This window comes from Triticum aestivum, chromosome 5A (genome assembly GCF_018294505.1).
Source record: "Triticum aestivum cultivar Chinese Spring chromosome 5A, IWGSC CS RefSeq v2.1, whole genome shotgun sequence".
Taxonomy (NCBI): domain Eukaryota; kingdom Viridiplantae; phylum Streptophyta; class Magnoliopsida; order Poales; family Poaceae; genus Triticum; species Triticum aestivum.
This window is the reverse complement of record NC_057806.1, coordinates 631,662,084-631,674,647: the sequence shown is the minus strand read 5'-3', so window position 1 is coordinate 631,674,647 and position 12,564 is coordinate 631,662,084. Positions and strand designations below refer to the sequence as shown.

General features: G+C 46.6%; 1 protein-coding gene across 5 annotated transcripts; it reads right to left on the bottom strand.

Annotated features, from left to right (window-relative positions):
- Positions 1 to 496: 496 nt before the first annotated feature.
- Positions 497 to 11,197, bottom strand: LOC123105480 (uncharacterized). Of its 5 annotated transcripts, XM_044527559.1 has the most exons (6): positions 10,870 to 11,197; positions 9,028 to 10,426; positions 2,602 to 8,737; positions 2,153 to 2,245; positions 1,965 to 2,066; positions 497 to 1,168 (listed from the first exon to the last, which is right to left on the bottom strand). In XM_044527559.1, the coding sequence occupies exons 2-3, from the start codon at positions 10,424 to 10,426 to the stop codon at positions 8,700 to 8,702; spliced, it is 1,437 nt and encodes a 478-aa protein (XP_044383494.1). In that variant the 5' UTR covers positions 10,870 to 11,197; the 3' UTR covers positions 497 to 1,168; positions 1,965 to 2,066; positions 2,153 to 2,245; positions 2,602 to 8,699. The 5 variants fall into 5 exon arrangements, with proteins under 5 accessions (XP_044383494.1, XP_044383493.1, XP_044383491.1 ...); XM_044527558.1 differs by having other exon boundaries at positions 497 to 2,066; XM_044527556.1 differs by lacking the exon at positions 2,602 to 8,737.
- Between the last annotated feature and the right edge of the window lie 1,367 nt (positions 11,198 to 12,564).

The window sequence follows — 12,564 nt, the reverse complement described above, 5'->3', positions numbered from 1 at the left end:
ACGTGACCTTTTTTGGAATTTTTGTCATGGCCACCCTTCACCAAAATTTTGGTCGCTAAATCTTTGACCAAAATTATGGTCATTACTAATGAGCCTAGGCCACGTAGGATCTGATGTGGCTGAACCAACGTGGCACTGACGTGGCAAAAATGATGACGTGGATGCCATGTAGGATCAATCCAAATCAGTTGTTTTAATGGGCTGAGCCCAATAATTTAGCCCATTTTTACATTTACTTTTGGGCCACAGCCTATTAATGTTAGTTCTTGGGCTCAAGCAATGTGCAGTCCATTTATTCAATCTACCATTAATTGGGCCAGCCCTTTTCTCTACCCAAAAAAATATATTGAATCTTTTTTCTATCAAAAAAACTACATTGGGCCTTGAGACGAGCCAGCCCACTCATACAATTTAGTATTTTCGGTCCAGCCAATAACCAACAGCAGCTCAAAAAAATTCATTGCACAGTTTGGCAGTCAACCAATACAGGAGAATAAAAAGATAATAATAATACAATTCTCCAAGATTTCATTAACTTAGGCCCAACAGTATCATTACACCACAAGTTCATAAGATGCACCAACCAAAATAACATAGCCAGTAGCTTAGTATCAGTACACCATGTTCATAAGATGCACCAACCAAAACACAACCTCATCAAACCACAGCCAATCTCTGGTCCATATTGTGGTTCACATGTCCAGTCAAAGAAACTCATCAACCCCAGGTCCAAACAACTCAACATCAAAAGTCCCAACGCCAACATCAACCACGTCGTACTAAACTATTTTACCTTTGAACAGATCCATGAGACGCGCAAATCTAGCATCACTTGCTGCAACCCTAGCATCGGTGGCCTCAACTCTTTGCAGTAACAACTGATACTCTGCGGCACGTGCAGCTTCTGTCTCCTCTGATTTCTTCTTGACCTCAACAAGCTCCTCTCGCATCAACTCAGCGGCTCGCCTCTCCTTCTCAAGCTTGTACTCTAGTTCTTGTACATGAGCATCCAAAGCAGCTGCAGATCTATTGACCTTCTTCTTGGAGCTCGACTCAAAGCCAACATTTTGAAGGAATGTGCTGGAGGGACATTCTTTAGTAAGAATGTCAGCAACAAAAGCAGCAACATTCTTTGGTTCTCCACCTTCTGGTACCCCTTGTTCCATAGCTTTTTCCATGTCAGCCGGACATTTAAAGAAAGATGTACCCACATGTCATTGTAGTTGGTTCTAAATAACTAGGAAACTTTATAAGCAAACTACTCAAGAATGTTGACTAAGTAATAATCTAGTCTCCATGCTACTAATTAACTAGTTATTTGAAAACTTTGAAGCAGGCAAGCAGAATTAATCATCCTTGGGAATCACTTTTTTTGCAAGTTATTTATAAAACAGGTAAGCATACACAACAAACCATTATTGAAATTTAAATTAGGCAACTATGTGCACCTCTGTTTAGCTTAAATGGGAACATGGAGGAGAGAAGAATGTAGTACGTTTCAGGAGCACATATGTTGTTTCTTTAGTACAGTATACAGTATCAGAGAAATCCACTTCCACAAGTCCTAAACATTTCATTCAGATCATATATGAAATGACAGAGTTTCTCCACTCCAAAAGATGGGAAGATAGATGCTTCAGGCAATCACTAGACAAATAATCAAAGAGCATACAACGCTCTCTCTTAATTAACAATGTCCAACGACAAGCAATACCTGCTGGACTGCAACAAGAACTAAAATTGCCTGAATATTGTCGCATTTCTAGTACCAAAATGAATATGCAATGCAATGAAACAAAGGACTCGGACAAACAAACTATAACAAAACATGAATCATATATGGTACTACTTTGAAAAAACCATCTCTATCAAATCCGTCAAGCAAAGTCATATAATGTAATCAAGTGTAACAAGGATGAGGTAAACAAGCCTCATCAACACGAAAAAGAATACTAGAAACTTACTATCGCCTTCTTAACTGGCTCAGAGAAACCAGTCTTCTTGCCATTGTGGCACTCCTTGAATAGATCAAACCGAGTCAACTCTTCACCCTTACGAGCCTCTTTCTAAAATTGTTCATGACAAAATGGAACAATAAGAAACAATTGAAAGAATCACTATAGTAGCAAATGATAACATGAGAGATCCTTACCAAAGCATGCACATGGGAAATGTACGGGCGAGAACCAGTTTTCTAATGGAACTTAACTTTGGAACGGTTCTCCTTGTTCGACTGACAGGTTTCCTACCATGGAAAAAGAAACATGAGAATTAATGGGGCAACCATAAAGGCTCCTACAGATTGCAATCCAAGTTGCAGTTCAAAAGTGTATGCAGCCATAATAGCATGCAAACAATGTTATCATCATCTCTTCAAGCAGCACAACTGATGTTTAGTAAAGAAAGGTAGAGATAAAGACAACATATCTATCTTCAAACATCATGTGTTTTTCTGAGTCTGTTCAATGACCAAGTATGATGACAATCAACGCATTATTATACCAGCTAAATAGCTACCGTATGAACATGGCAAGATAAAACAAGCACAATGGTAAACATAGACACAATGAACTCCTTCACATAGAACTACAGTATGAATACCTTTTGCCTTGGGGTAGACCACATCTTGACCAACCTTTGCCACTCCGCATCTGTCACATTCTTATCAGGAGATTTGACACTCACTAGATTGGCCGGTACATTGTCAAAATGCTTCTTCTTGAGATGGTGGCGCCTATTCTTCTGCAATCGATCCTTCAGGTCTGGCCATGTTCCTCACATAACGCTTACAAGTAAGTAGCCTTCTCTCAATTGGATACATCCATCCGTACTGCACCGGGCCTCTAAGAATTGCCTCATCCGGTAAATGAACGGCTAGATGCACCATGACATCAAAGAAAGCTGGAGGAAAAAATTTCTCGAGTTTGCAAAGAATAACTGGGATTTCTTCCTTAAGTCTTTCTAAAACATCTAGCTTCAAAGTTTTGCAACACAACTCTCTAAAAAAATTTCCCAAATCAGCGACAGCTTCATATATCTCCTTATCCATGATTCCACGGATACCAACTGGTATAAGTCTTTGGAGGAGGATATGGCAATCATGTGTTTTCAGTGATTGAAGCTTGCATCCATCGGGACTAACACATTTTGCTAAGTTAGCAGCATACCCATCTGGAAATCTAACTTGTCTTATAAATTCACAGAATGCAAGCTTCTATTCTTTTGTCATTGTGTACCATGCTTCTGGCAAACCAACTGGATTTCCATCCTCATCACGGTCGAGGTGTAAATCTGGTCTTATGCCCATGTCTTCCAAATCAAGCCTAGCATTAGCCGTATCCTTTGTCTTACCATCAATGTTTAGAAATGTCCCAAGCAGGTTGTCACATATGTTTTTCTCGATGTGCATTACATCAAGATTATGCCTCAGTTTCAAATCTATCCAGTATGGAAGGTCCCACAAACAAACCCTCTGTTTCCAGCATTGACCAGCATCTTTACGCTTTCTTTTCTTGTTTTGAGGATGGTTTCCTGGTCTTACATCTTTGACATTCTCCTATTGCAGCAGCAGCTCTTCTGTACTGAATTCCTCTGGCTTGTCACGGTTTTCACTCTTACCATTGAAAGCTTTGCTTCTTCGCCAGCGATGCGCTCGAGGAAGAAAACGACGATGTCCATGTTATGTTGGGCCAGACTTATAGCCGTAGGGCCCACAATAATACAGCAAAGGAACCACCATAGGAGGAGTGAATAGCAGGGAGACTGTTCCCGTAGCTTTCAGTTAGAGTCAGAATACAATTAGCTTTCAGAGTATGTCTAGATAAAGAGAGATAGAGTCCAGATTGTAATCAGTTTAGTTTTTCCTTGAGGACCAAGTTAGATCGCTGATAAGAAGGGACTTAATCCCGATGAATAAAGCAAGTCTATTCAGAGTATTTTCTTACCGTAGCTGCCTAGAGTAATTAGAAATTCGAGTTCTTCCAATTTGGTATCAGATACATCTACAATGCCTGGGGACGATGTCATCGACGCGGACGCCATTGGTCAGATCAAAGAAATCGCTGATCCACTCAAAGCCTTCGTGGCCCAGCGAACGGAGGATCAGGTGCAGCGCCAAGCGGAGCAAACGCAGCGCCAGGAAGAGAGGACTGCCCTCGCCGAGGTAAACAAGCGTCTCACGGCGCTCGAACACCGGTTAGTGGCACCGCCGTTTTCGCCAGATCCGCGGCAGCTCGCTTCTCTCAACTCGGGCGGACACATGGGATTTGTTGGTGCGTCCTTCTCTGCCCCCAACACAGGGCCTGACAATGGCGGGGGTCTTACTTGGCGCATCTGCAGGCTCGATCAGCACCGACTCCCCTGCCAGCTTCCAGCCCACCGCGAGTCAAATCCTGCCTTCCCAGACGTCCCAGCCAACCACTTCCCCCACCCAGGCTGCTGCAACCCACCTCCCAGCCGCACAACCCACCTCCTACCATATTCCCGCGTACCACCAGCTGCTGCCACCACAGCACCATGTTCCACAGCAGCATGTTCCTCCACCAAATTACCACCAGCAACCCCTTTCATGGCCGGCAGCCACCCTCCACTCAGCCCATAACAATGCATCTCCTCTAATTTCCCTCCAACCACTCCCGTATACTCCTATTGGCTCCGGCTCTAACTCGGGTTTGGGTGTTCCTCACTTCCACAAACTGGATTTTCCCACATATGATGGCTCCATCGATCCACTCGGTTGGCTCAACCGGTGCGACCAATTTTTTTAGGGTCAGCGCACGCACGAGGTTGACAAAGTTTGGACAGCAGCTTACCACCTCATGGGCGACGCTCAATTTTGGTACTTGCAGTTGGAGCGTGACTATGGCATGCCGACATGGGAGCAATTCAAGGAGGCTTGCCATGTCCAGTTTGGGCCATCTCTTCGTGCCAATCCTCTTGGTGAATTAGCCCAGCTATCATTCACCACCTCGGTCGCCAACTACAGCAGCAAGTTCTTGGCGCTTCTCTGTCGTAACAATGAGCCTTTGTCGCCAGGCCAGCAACGGTTCCTGTACACCGCGGGATTGCCTGAGGGCCTTCGCCAAGACATCGAACTTCAACAGCCTGTGGATCTCCACTCTGCTATTGCCTTCGCCAAAGCATACGAGCAACGCCATCTTGCTCCTTCTTCGACGACCCGGTCTCGACCTCCTTGGACTCGTGCAGCAGCGCCTGCACCTGCTACCAGGCCTTCCGTGCCTAGTATTGCCCCTGCCCCGTCTCTGGCATCAGCCACTCCGGCTCCACCAGCCCCACCGCCGACTCGGGCGCTTCCCCGTCTCACTCCAACCGAGATGGCTGAACGACGTCGTAAAGGCCTTTGCTACAACTGTGACGAGCCTTATGTCCCAGGCCACCGGTGCGCCAGGCTATTCTTCATTGAGCTCGACGACTTCGCTCCAGATGACCTTTGCAATGAGGATACATCAGAATCACCTCAAGTGTCTCTTTGCGCCATTACAGGACTCTGGAGCATTCGAGCAACGGATACTATGCAATTGCATGTTCGTATTGGGGACAAGTAATTCACGGCCTTGTTGGATACAGGATCAACGCACAACTTCATCGACTCAACTGCTCTACTGCATGCCAGCCTTACTGCCGAGTCACGCCCTGGCCTCCGGGTGATGGTAGCCAACGGTGACCAGGTCACCAGTTCAGGACTGTGTCGTGACATTCCACTACAGATTGAAGGCTTGACATTTCACACCGACTGTTTCGCCATTCCGCTCGGTGGCTTTGACATTGTTCTAGGCGTCGGCTGGCTTCGAAAGCTCGGGCACATACTCTGGGACTTTGATCACCTTTCTATATCCTTTCACCTCCATGGCACCCATGTCACGTGGTCTGGGCTCGACGCACCGGAGCCTCCAGCCGTGCGTACGCTTTTGAGCCAGGATTCGGGACTCATGGATGATATGCTTGACGAGTTCGCCGACCTCTTCGCCTCTCCTATGACGCTTCCTCCATCAAGGACCCGTGATCACCGCATTCGTCTACTTCCCGATGCCACACCTGTGGTCGTGCGTCCATACCGGTATGCGCAGTTGCAGAAGGATGAGCTTGAGCGACAGTGTGCCGATATGCTCAAGCGGGGCCTTATTCGCATCAGTGACTCTGCGTTTTCTTCACCAGTGCTTCTGGTCAAGAAACATGATGGCTCCTGGCGGTTTTGTGTCGACTACCGGGCTCTGAATGAGCAGACTGTCAAAGATAAATTTCCCATTCCGGTGGTTGACGAGTTGCTCGATGAACTCCATGGTGCTAGGTTCTTCACCAAGCTTGACCTGCGCTCGGGATACCATCAAATGCGCATGCACCCGGATGATGTCGCCAAGACGGCTTTCCGCACTCACGACGGCCACTACGAGTTTCTAGTTATGCCTTTTGGCTTAACCAATGCACCAGCAACATTCCAGACTCTCATGAATGATGTCTTGCGTCCATTCCTTTGCTGCTTTGTCCTCGTTTTTTTTGATGACATATTGATTTATAGCTCATCAAGGTCGGAGCACCTACGCCATCTTCGTCTTGTCTTTCAGGTCTTGCGGCAACATGTTTTTTTCCTCAAGCGCAACAAGTGCACATTCGGCACCCAAAGTGTGGCTTACCTGGCCATGTGATCTCTGCTGATGGGGTGGCCATGGACGCAGACAAGGTGCGTGCAGTGGCTGATTGGCCAACTCCACGTTCAGTTCGTGCCTTGCGTGGTTTTCTCGGTCTTGCTGGCTACTATCGCAAATTCATCAAGGACTTTGGGCTGATTGTCGCGCCACTTACGCGCCTACACACTAAGGACGGATTCTGCAGGTGTACCGACGCTGAGCACGCCTTTCAAGAGCTCAAACATGCCCTCGGCAAGGGTCCAGTGCTGCATATGCCCGACTTTAACATTCGCTGCATCGTTGAATGTGACGCCTCCGGTACAGGATTCGGTGTTGTCCTTCATCAAGGCGTTGGTCCCCAGGCCTTCTTCAGCCGTCCCATCGCTCCTCGTCATGCTAAGCTAGCTGCATATGAGAGGGAGCTCATTGGCCTGGTTCAGGCTGTCCGCCATTGGCGTCCGTACCTATGGGGTCGTGCTTTCACCGTTCGCACTGACCACTACAGCTTGAAGTTTCTCCTCGACCAACGACTCTCGACGATCCCGCAGCACCAATGGGTTAGCAAGCTGTTCGGATTTGACTTCATTGTCGAATACCGGCCGGGTCGCCTGAATATCGTCGCCGACGCCTTGTCCCGTCGTGACGCCGATGCTTCTCCAATGATTTTTGCGTTGTCGCTGCCTCTGTTTTCCATCTTTGATGATATAAGGCAGGAGATCAGCGCCTCCCCCGAGCTCTCAGCCATGCGTGAAAGTATATTAGCAGGCGAGCTAGCTGCCCCATGGAGTTGTGTCGATGACTTGATTCTCCATGGTCGTCGCGTTCATGTTCTAGAGACATCCCCGATATTGGTTGCAATCCTCAAATACGCCCACGCGGCTCATGAGGGTGTGCAGAAGACACTCCAGCGCCTCCGTGCCGACTTCCATGTGTCGGGTGATCGTCGCCTCATTGCTGATCTGGTGCGTACTTGTTCCATTTGCCAACGCAACAAGACGGAGACCCTTCACCCTGATGGCCTTCTTCAGTCCTTGACGGTTCCCTCCACTGTGTGGGCTGATATTTCCATGGATTTTGTGGAGGCCCTGCCGTGTGTACATGGCAAGTCTATGATTCTCTCTATTGTCGATCGCTTTTCCAAATATGCACACTTCATTCCGCTAACACATCCCTATACCGCCAGTTCAGTGGCACGTGCATTCTTTGAGGGGATCGTCCGCCTTCACGGTCTTCCGCAGTCAATTGTCAGCGATCGGGATCCTGTTTTCACCAGCGGTTTTTGGCGGGAATTGTTCAAATTGTCAGGTGTTCAACTACACATGAGTTCAGCTTTCCATCCGCAGTCTGGCGGACAAACTGAGGTGGTCAACAAGGTCATTGCTATGTATCTCCGTTGCTTAACAGGAGATCGGCCGCGTCGTTGGCTGGAGTGGCTTTCTTGGGCAGAATACTGCTATAATACATCATACCACTCCTCCCTCCAGGCTACGCCTTTTGAAGTAGTTTATGGGCGTTCTCCCCCTTGTCTGCGTGACTACAGCCCAGGCACGTCCAAGGTGGCAGCGGTTGACACAACCCTTCAGGACCGTGATTCTTTCCTCCGTGATGTGTGCGAGCGGCTACTTCAGGCCCAACAACGGTCCAAGCACTACTATGACAGTAGGCATCGCGATCTCTCCTTTGACATTGGCGAGTGGACATGGCTTCGACTTCAGCATCGGCCAGCAGCATCTCTACCAGGGCACAAGCGGGGTAAGTTGGCACCTCATTTCTATGGGCCATTTCAGGTACTTGAGCGCATTGGCTCAGTGGCATACAAACTTGCCCTTCCTGTTGGTACACGTTTACATGACGTGTTTCATGTCAGTCTGCTCAAGAAGTTCCACGGGGATCCTCCCGCAACTACTCCTGGATTGCCTCAGATTGAAGATGGTCGTGTCGTACCTGCCCCCGCCAAAGTTCTTCATGGCCACCTCCACCGTGGTATCAAGCAGGTCTTAGTTCACTGGGTGGGTACTTCTGAAGATGACGCAACCTAGGAGCCGCTGGACGAGTTCATTGCTCGTTTTCCTTCCATCCAGCTCGAGGATGAGCTGCTTTTCAAGGAGGGGAGTGATGTTATGTGGGGCCAGACTTATAGCCGTAGGGCCCACAATAATACAGCAAAGGAACCACCATAGGAGGAGTGAATAGCAAGGAGACTGTTCCCGTAGCTTTCAGTTAGAGTCAGAATACAATTAGCTTTCAGAGTATGTTTAGATAAAGAGAGATAGAGTCCAGATTGTAATCAGTTTAGTTTTTCCTTGAGGACCAAGTTAGATCGCTTATAAGAAGGGACTTAATCCCGATGAACAAAGCAAGTATATTCAGAGTATTTTCTTACCGTAGCTGCCTAGAGTAATTAGAAATTCGAGTTCTTCCAGTCCAATATAACATATCTTGTTCCTTATCCCCTGTGAGCAGGGATCTTTGTCACAATGCAGACACGCATAGTAGCCACTCGTGACTCTTCCTGACAGAGTGCTCAATCCTGGATAATCATGGATGCACCATAGGACTACTGCACGTAGATTAAATTTTTTTTCACTTAAGGCATCATAGGTACTTACACCCTTCCAAAGCTCAAGCAACTCTTCGACGAGAGGCTCCAAGAACAAATCAAAATCCTTCCCTGGAGAATTTCGACCGGGTATAAGTAAGGCTATCATGAGGTTGCACTGATCCATACATGCCCATGGTGGCAGGTTATAAGGCATCACAAATACAGGCCACATGCTGTAGGAAGCACTCATTTTTCCAAACGGATTAAACCCATCTGTACCAATGCCAATTCTCTGGTTCCGTGCATCTTCAGCAAAATCTCTATGTTTTTTATCAAAGTCTTTCCATGCTTCACCGTCAACTGGATGACTTATTTCATTTTCCACGGGTTTCTTTTTCAGCTTGTGCCATTGTACCTCTTCTGATGACTTCTTCGAACAATACATCCGCTGCAACCTCGGGATCAATGGGAAATGTCTCAATACTTTCATCGGAATCTGTTTTTTCCCATCTGAGTCCTTCCATCTCGATGCACCACATACCGGACATTCGTCATGGTTGGCATATTGTTTTCTGAAAAGGACATAATTATTTGGGCACACATGGATTGAATCATAGCCTAGCCCCAATGCACGAATAAATTTCAGTGCTTCATCATAAGATTTGGGAATAGAGCACTTCGGGAATGACTTGGCCAACAACGCGAGTATTGCATTAAATGCAACATTGGAGATCCGACAGAAAGACTTGATGTGGAGTAACTTCACGACAAATGAAAATCTTGAAGTTTCAGACCCTTCGTAAAGTGAGCACTTTGCCTCTTCTATCACTTTTGCAAACTTTGACTGCTGTCTACCCGTGTCCTCCGATCCATACAGATCCTGTATCATGTCATGAATTCTATCATCTTCATATAGATCCTCCTCCTCCAAACGAACATCCTTTTCAGCAACATCTACCACAATATCAATAGCTCCATCCACATGTTGTGCATCTCCATCAGCTTCAACATTTAATGGTTCTCCATGATGAATCCACCTATCATATGTGCTAGACATCCCATAAATAAGAATATGATCCTCCACTTTCCCTTGAGGTTCGTGTTTACGATTGAGACATTTGCGGCACGGGGAATTTGAGCATCCTCGGCAATAGGTTTCACGAACGAAATTCATGAACTCTTTCACTCCATTGATGTATTCTTCGGAAAATTTCCTAGCTTTTATCCAACTTCTGTCCATCTGCCAATGAACAAAAAAGGCTACAATTTAGCAATTGAATTGCACAGACCCAAAGTACCTAGCACAAACAAGCAAGGGAAACTACAGCTACCTACAGCAAGGGAAACTACAGCTACATACAGCAAGAAAACTACAGAAACCACATTGTTCTACAGAAGTAAGTTAACTACAGAAAGCACATTGTCCTACAGAAGTATGGGAAAGAACAAGAACAGGTAGATGCAGTTGTTCTGCTTATGCATGGCAGGTAAGCATATTGCACACTTGAGATGATTTATTAAGTACGACACAAGTAAAGGATCTACAGAAACCACATTGCTCTAGCCAGGAGTATTTTTCCCCATAGCAATGATCTGACCAGAGAATTAAAGGAGCTACAAATCCACACAAGTACGGCTTGTGTGCTGAGTGGTTTGCTTAAACAGCAGCTTTAGAGCACTAACCTTTCACTGCAGAACTTAGAACAGCAGATGACGCCGTCCGTTTCCCGCTCTGTACCCCGCAGATGATGCCCTCTGCCGCCGGCCGCTGCCCGCCGCCTGATCGGTGCAGGTGATGGACGGCCACGGCGCCGCACTCTCCCCGCGCGGCGCAGGTGATGGTTGGCCGCGGCGCCGCCCGCTGCCCGCCCGACGCAGGTGATGGGCGGCCGCGGCGCCGCCCGCTGCCCGCCCGGCGCAGGTGATGGTCGGCCGCAGCGCCGCCCGCCCGGCGCAGGTGATGGTCAGCGCCGCCGATATGTGGACACGATTGGGGATTTTCGTTGCTATGTCACGGACTTGACCTAGTTTTTTTTTTGTCGCTGAGAAAAACGGAGCTGGCCCAAGTGATTTCTGCGATTTTACCGTCCAGTTTTGGCCCAAAGGCGGCCCACTTATCACATATACGTCTGGTTAAAACTATCACAACGGCAAGGTAAACACGTGCAGGATGAATAGCAAACTGGTATAAGTGGCACTTTGACAAGTGAAATGTATACGGTTCGCGTCTTGCACAAACCTATTTTGTCACCTTAATTTAATTTTAATAGCTGTATGCCTCACAAGTTAGGGTGGGTCCCATAGGCCCACAGGACATGCTTGCTATCTAGTGGTCATATGCCACATCTTGATGGGCTAGTTAAAATTGACAACTAGGCACGCCATGTAGACAAAATTGTCAAGTTGTCATCCAGTCGCCCTCATCTATTTCTCTGGTGATTGACAACTAGGCCACGCGTACAAAATAGTTGAGTTATCATCCAGTCACCCTCATCTAGTTTCTGTGATGGTTGACAATTAGGCACGCCACGTAGACAAAATTGTTGAGTTGTCATCTAGTCACCCTTATCTAATTTCTATGATGATGTATTTTGGTCATTACGGAGCTAAAATAAGGTAGTAGGCATGATTCACATCTTTATGGCCTTTCTATGCAATCAAATAACGACCTTTTGGACATGAATTGTCATAAGAATATTGGGTTTGGCCCCATCCAGACTCTTCATGACTAATTTAGGAATTTTGGTCATGGATCTATGACTAATTAAACCACCGTCAGTATTTTTTGTCATAAACGAGCGTATTTCTTGTAGTGATACTTCACTCATATCTTTTGGCAAGAACATGTGCAAACAACTTCCACATCTTGCACTAGTTCAAGGAGTCACAAACCCTCTTGTTGGTAAGACAAGGGACAAGGTAACCTAATGCTTTCATGGACATCATCTATGTGTACGCCACTCTATGTCTATGGATATCCTTGTTTGTTCCTTGTGGGACTAATCCGTGTAGGTATTGAAGTGCAACTCACTCCAATGGATTGCTCCAAACGATCTACATAAACGTTGAGCATCCACATCTTCGACACCTATACGAAGTCATCATCGACAAAACCCAAGGTTAGTTCATCCCTCTGAGGGGGGATATCACATCTAGGGGGAGCTTTACTCTAATCAATTGAGCTAAATCAACTCTAATGATGTGAACACAACAATGCTTTATGTAAAAGTGGTAACCTCACTTGTGCTTAAACGATGAGTATGACCTATGATCAAATTTTCTCATTTAACTCCTAAGTCAACATACTCATATATAGATGACCTAGTCATCGCCAATTGTTTGATAGATGCTAGAGTGTTTGTGCATGCTTTTGCACAT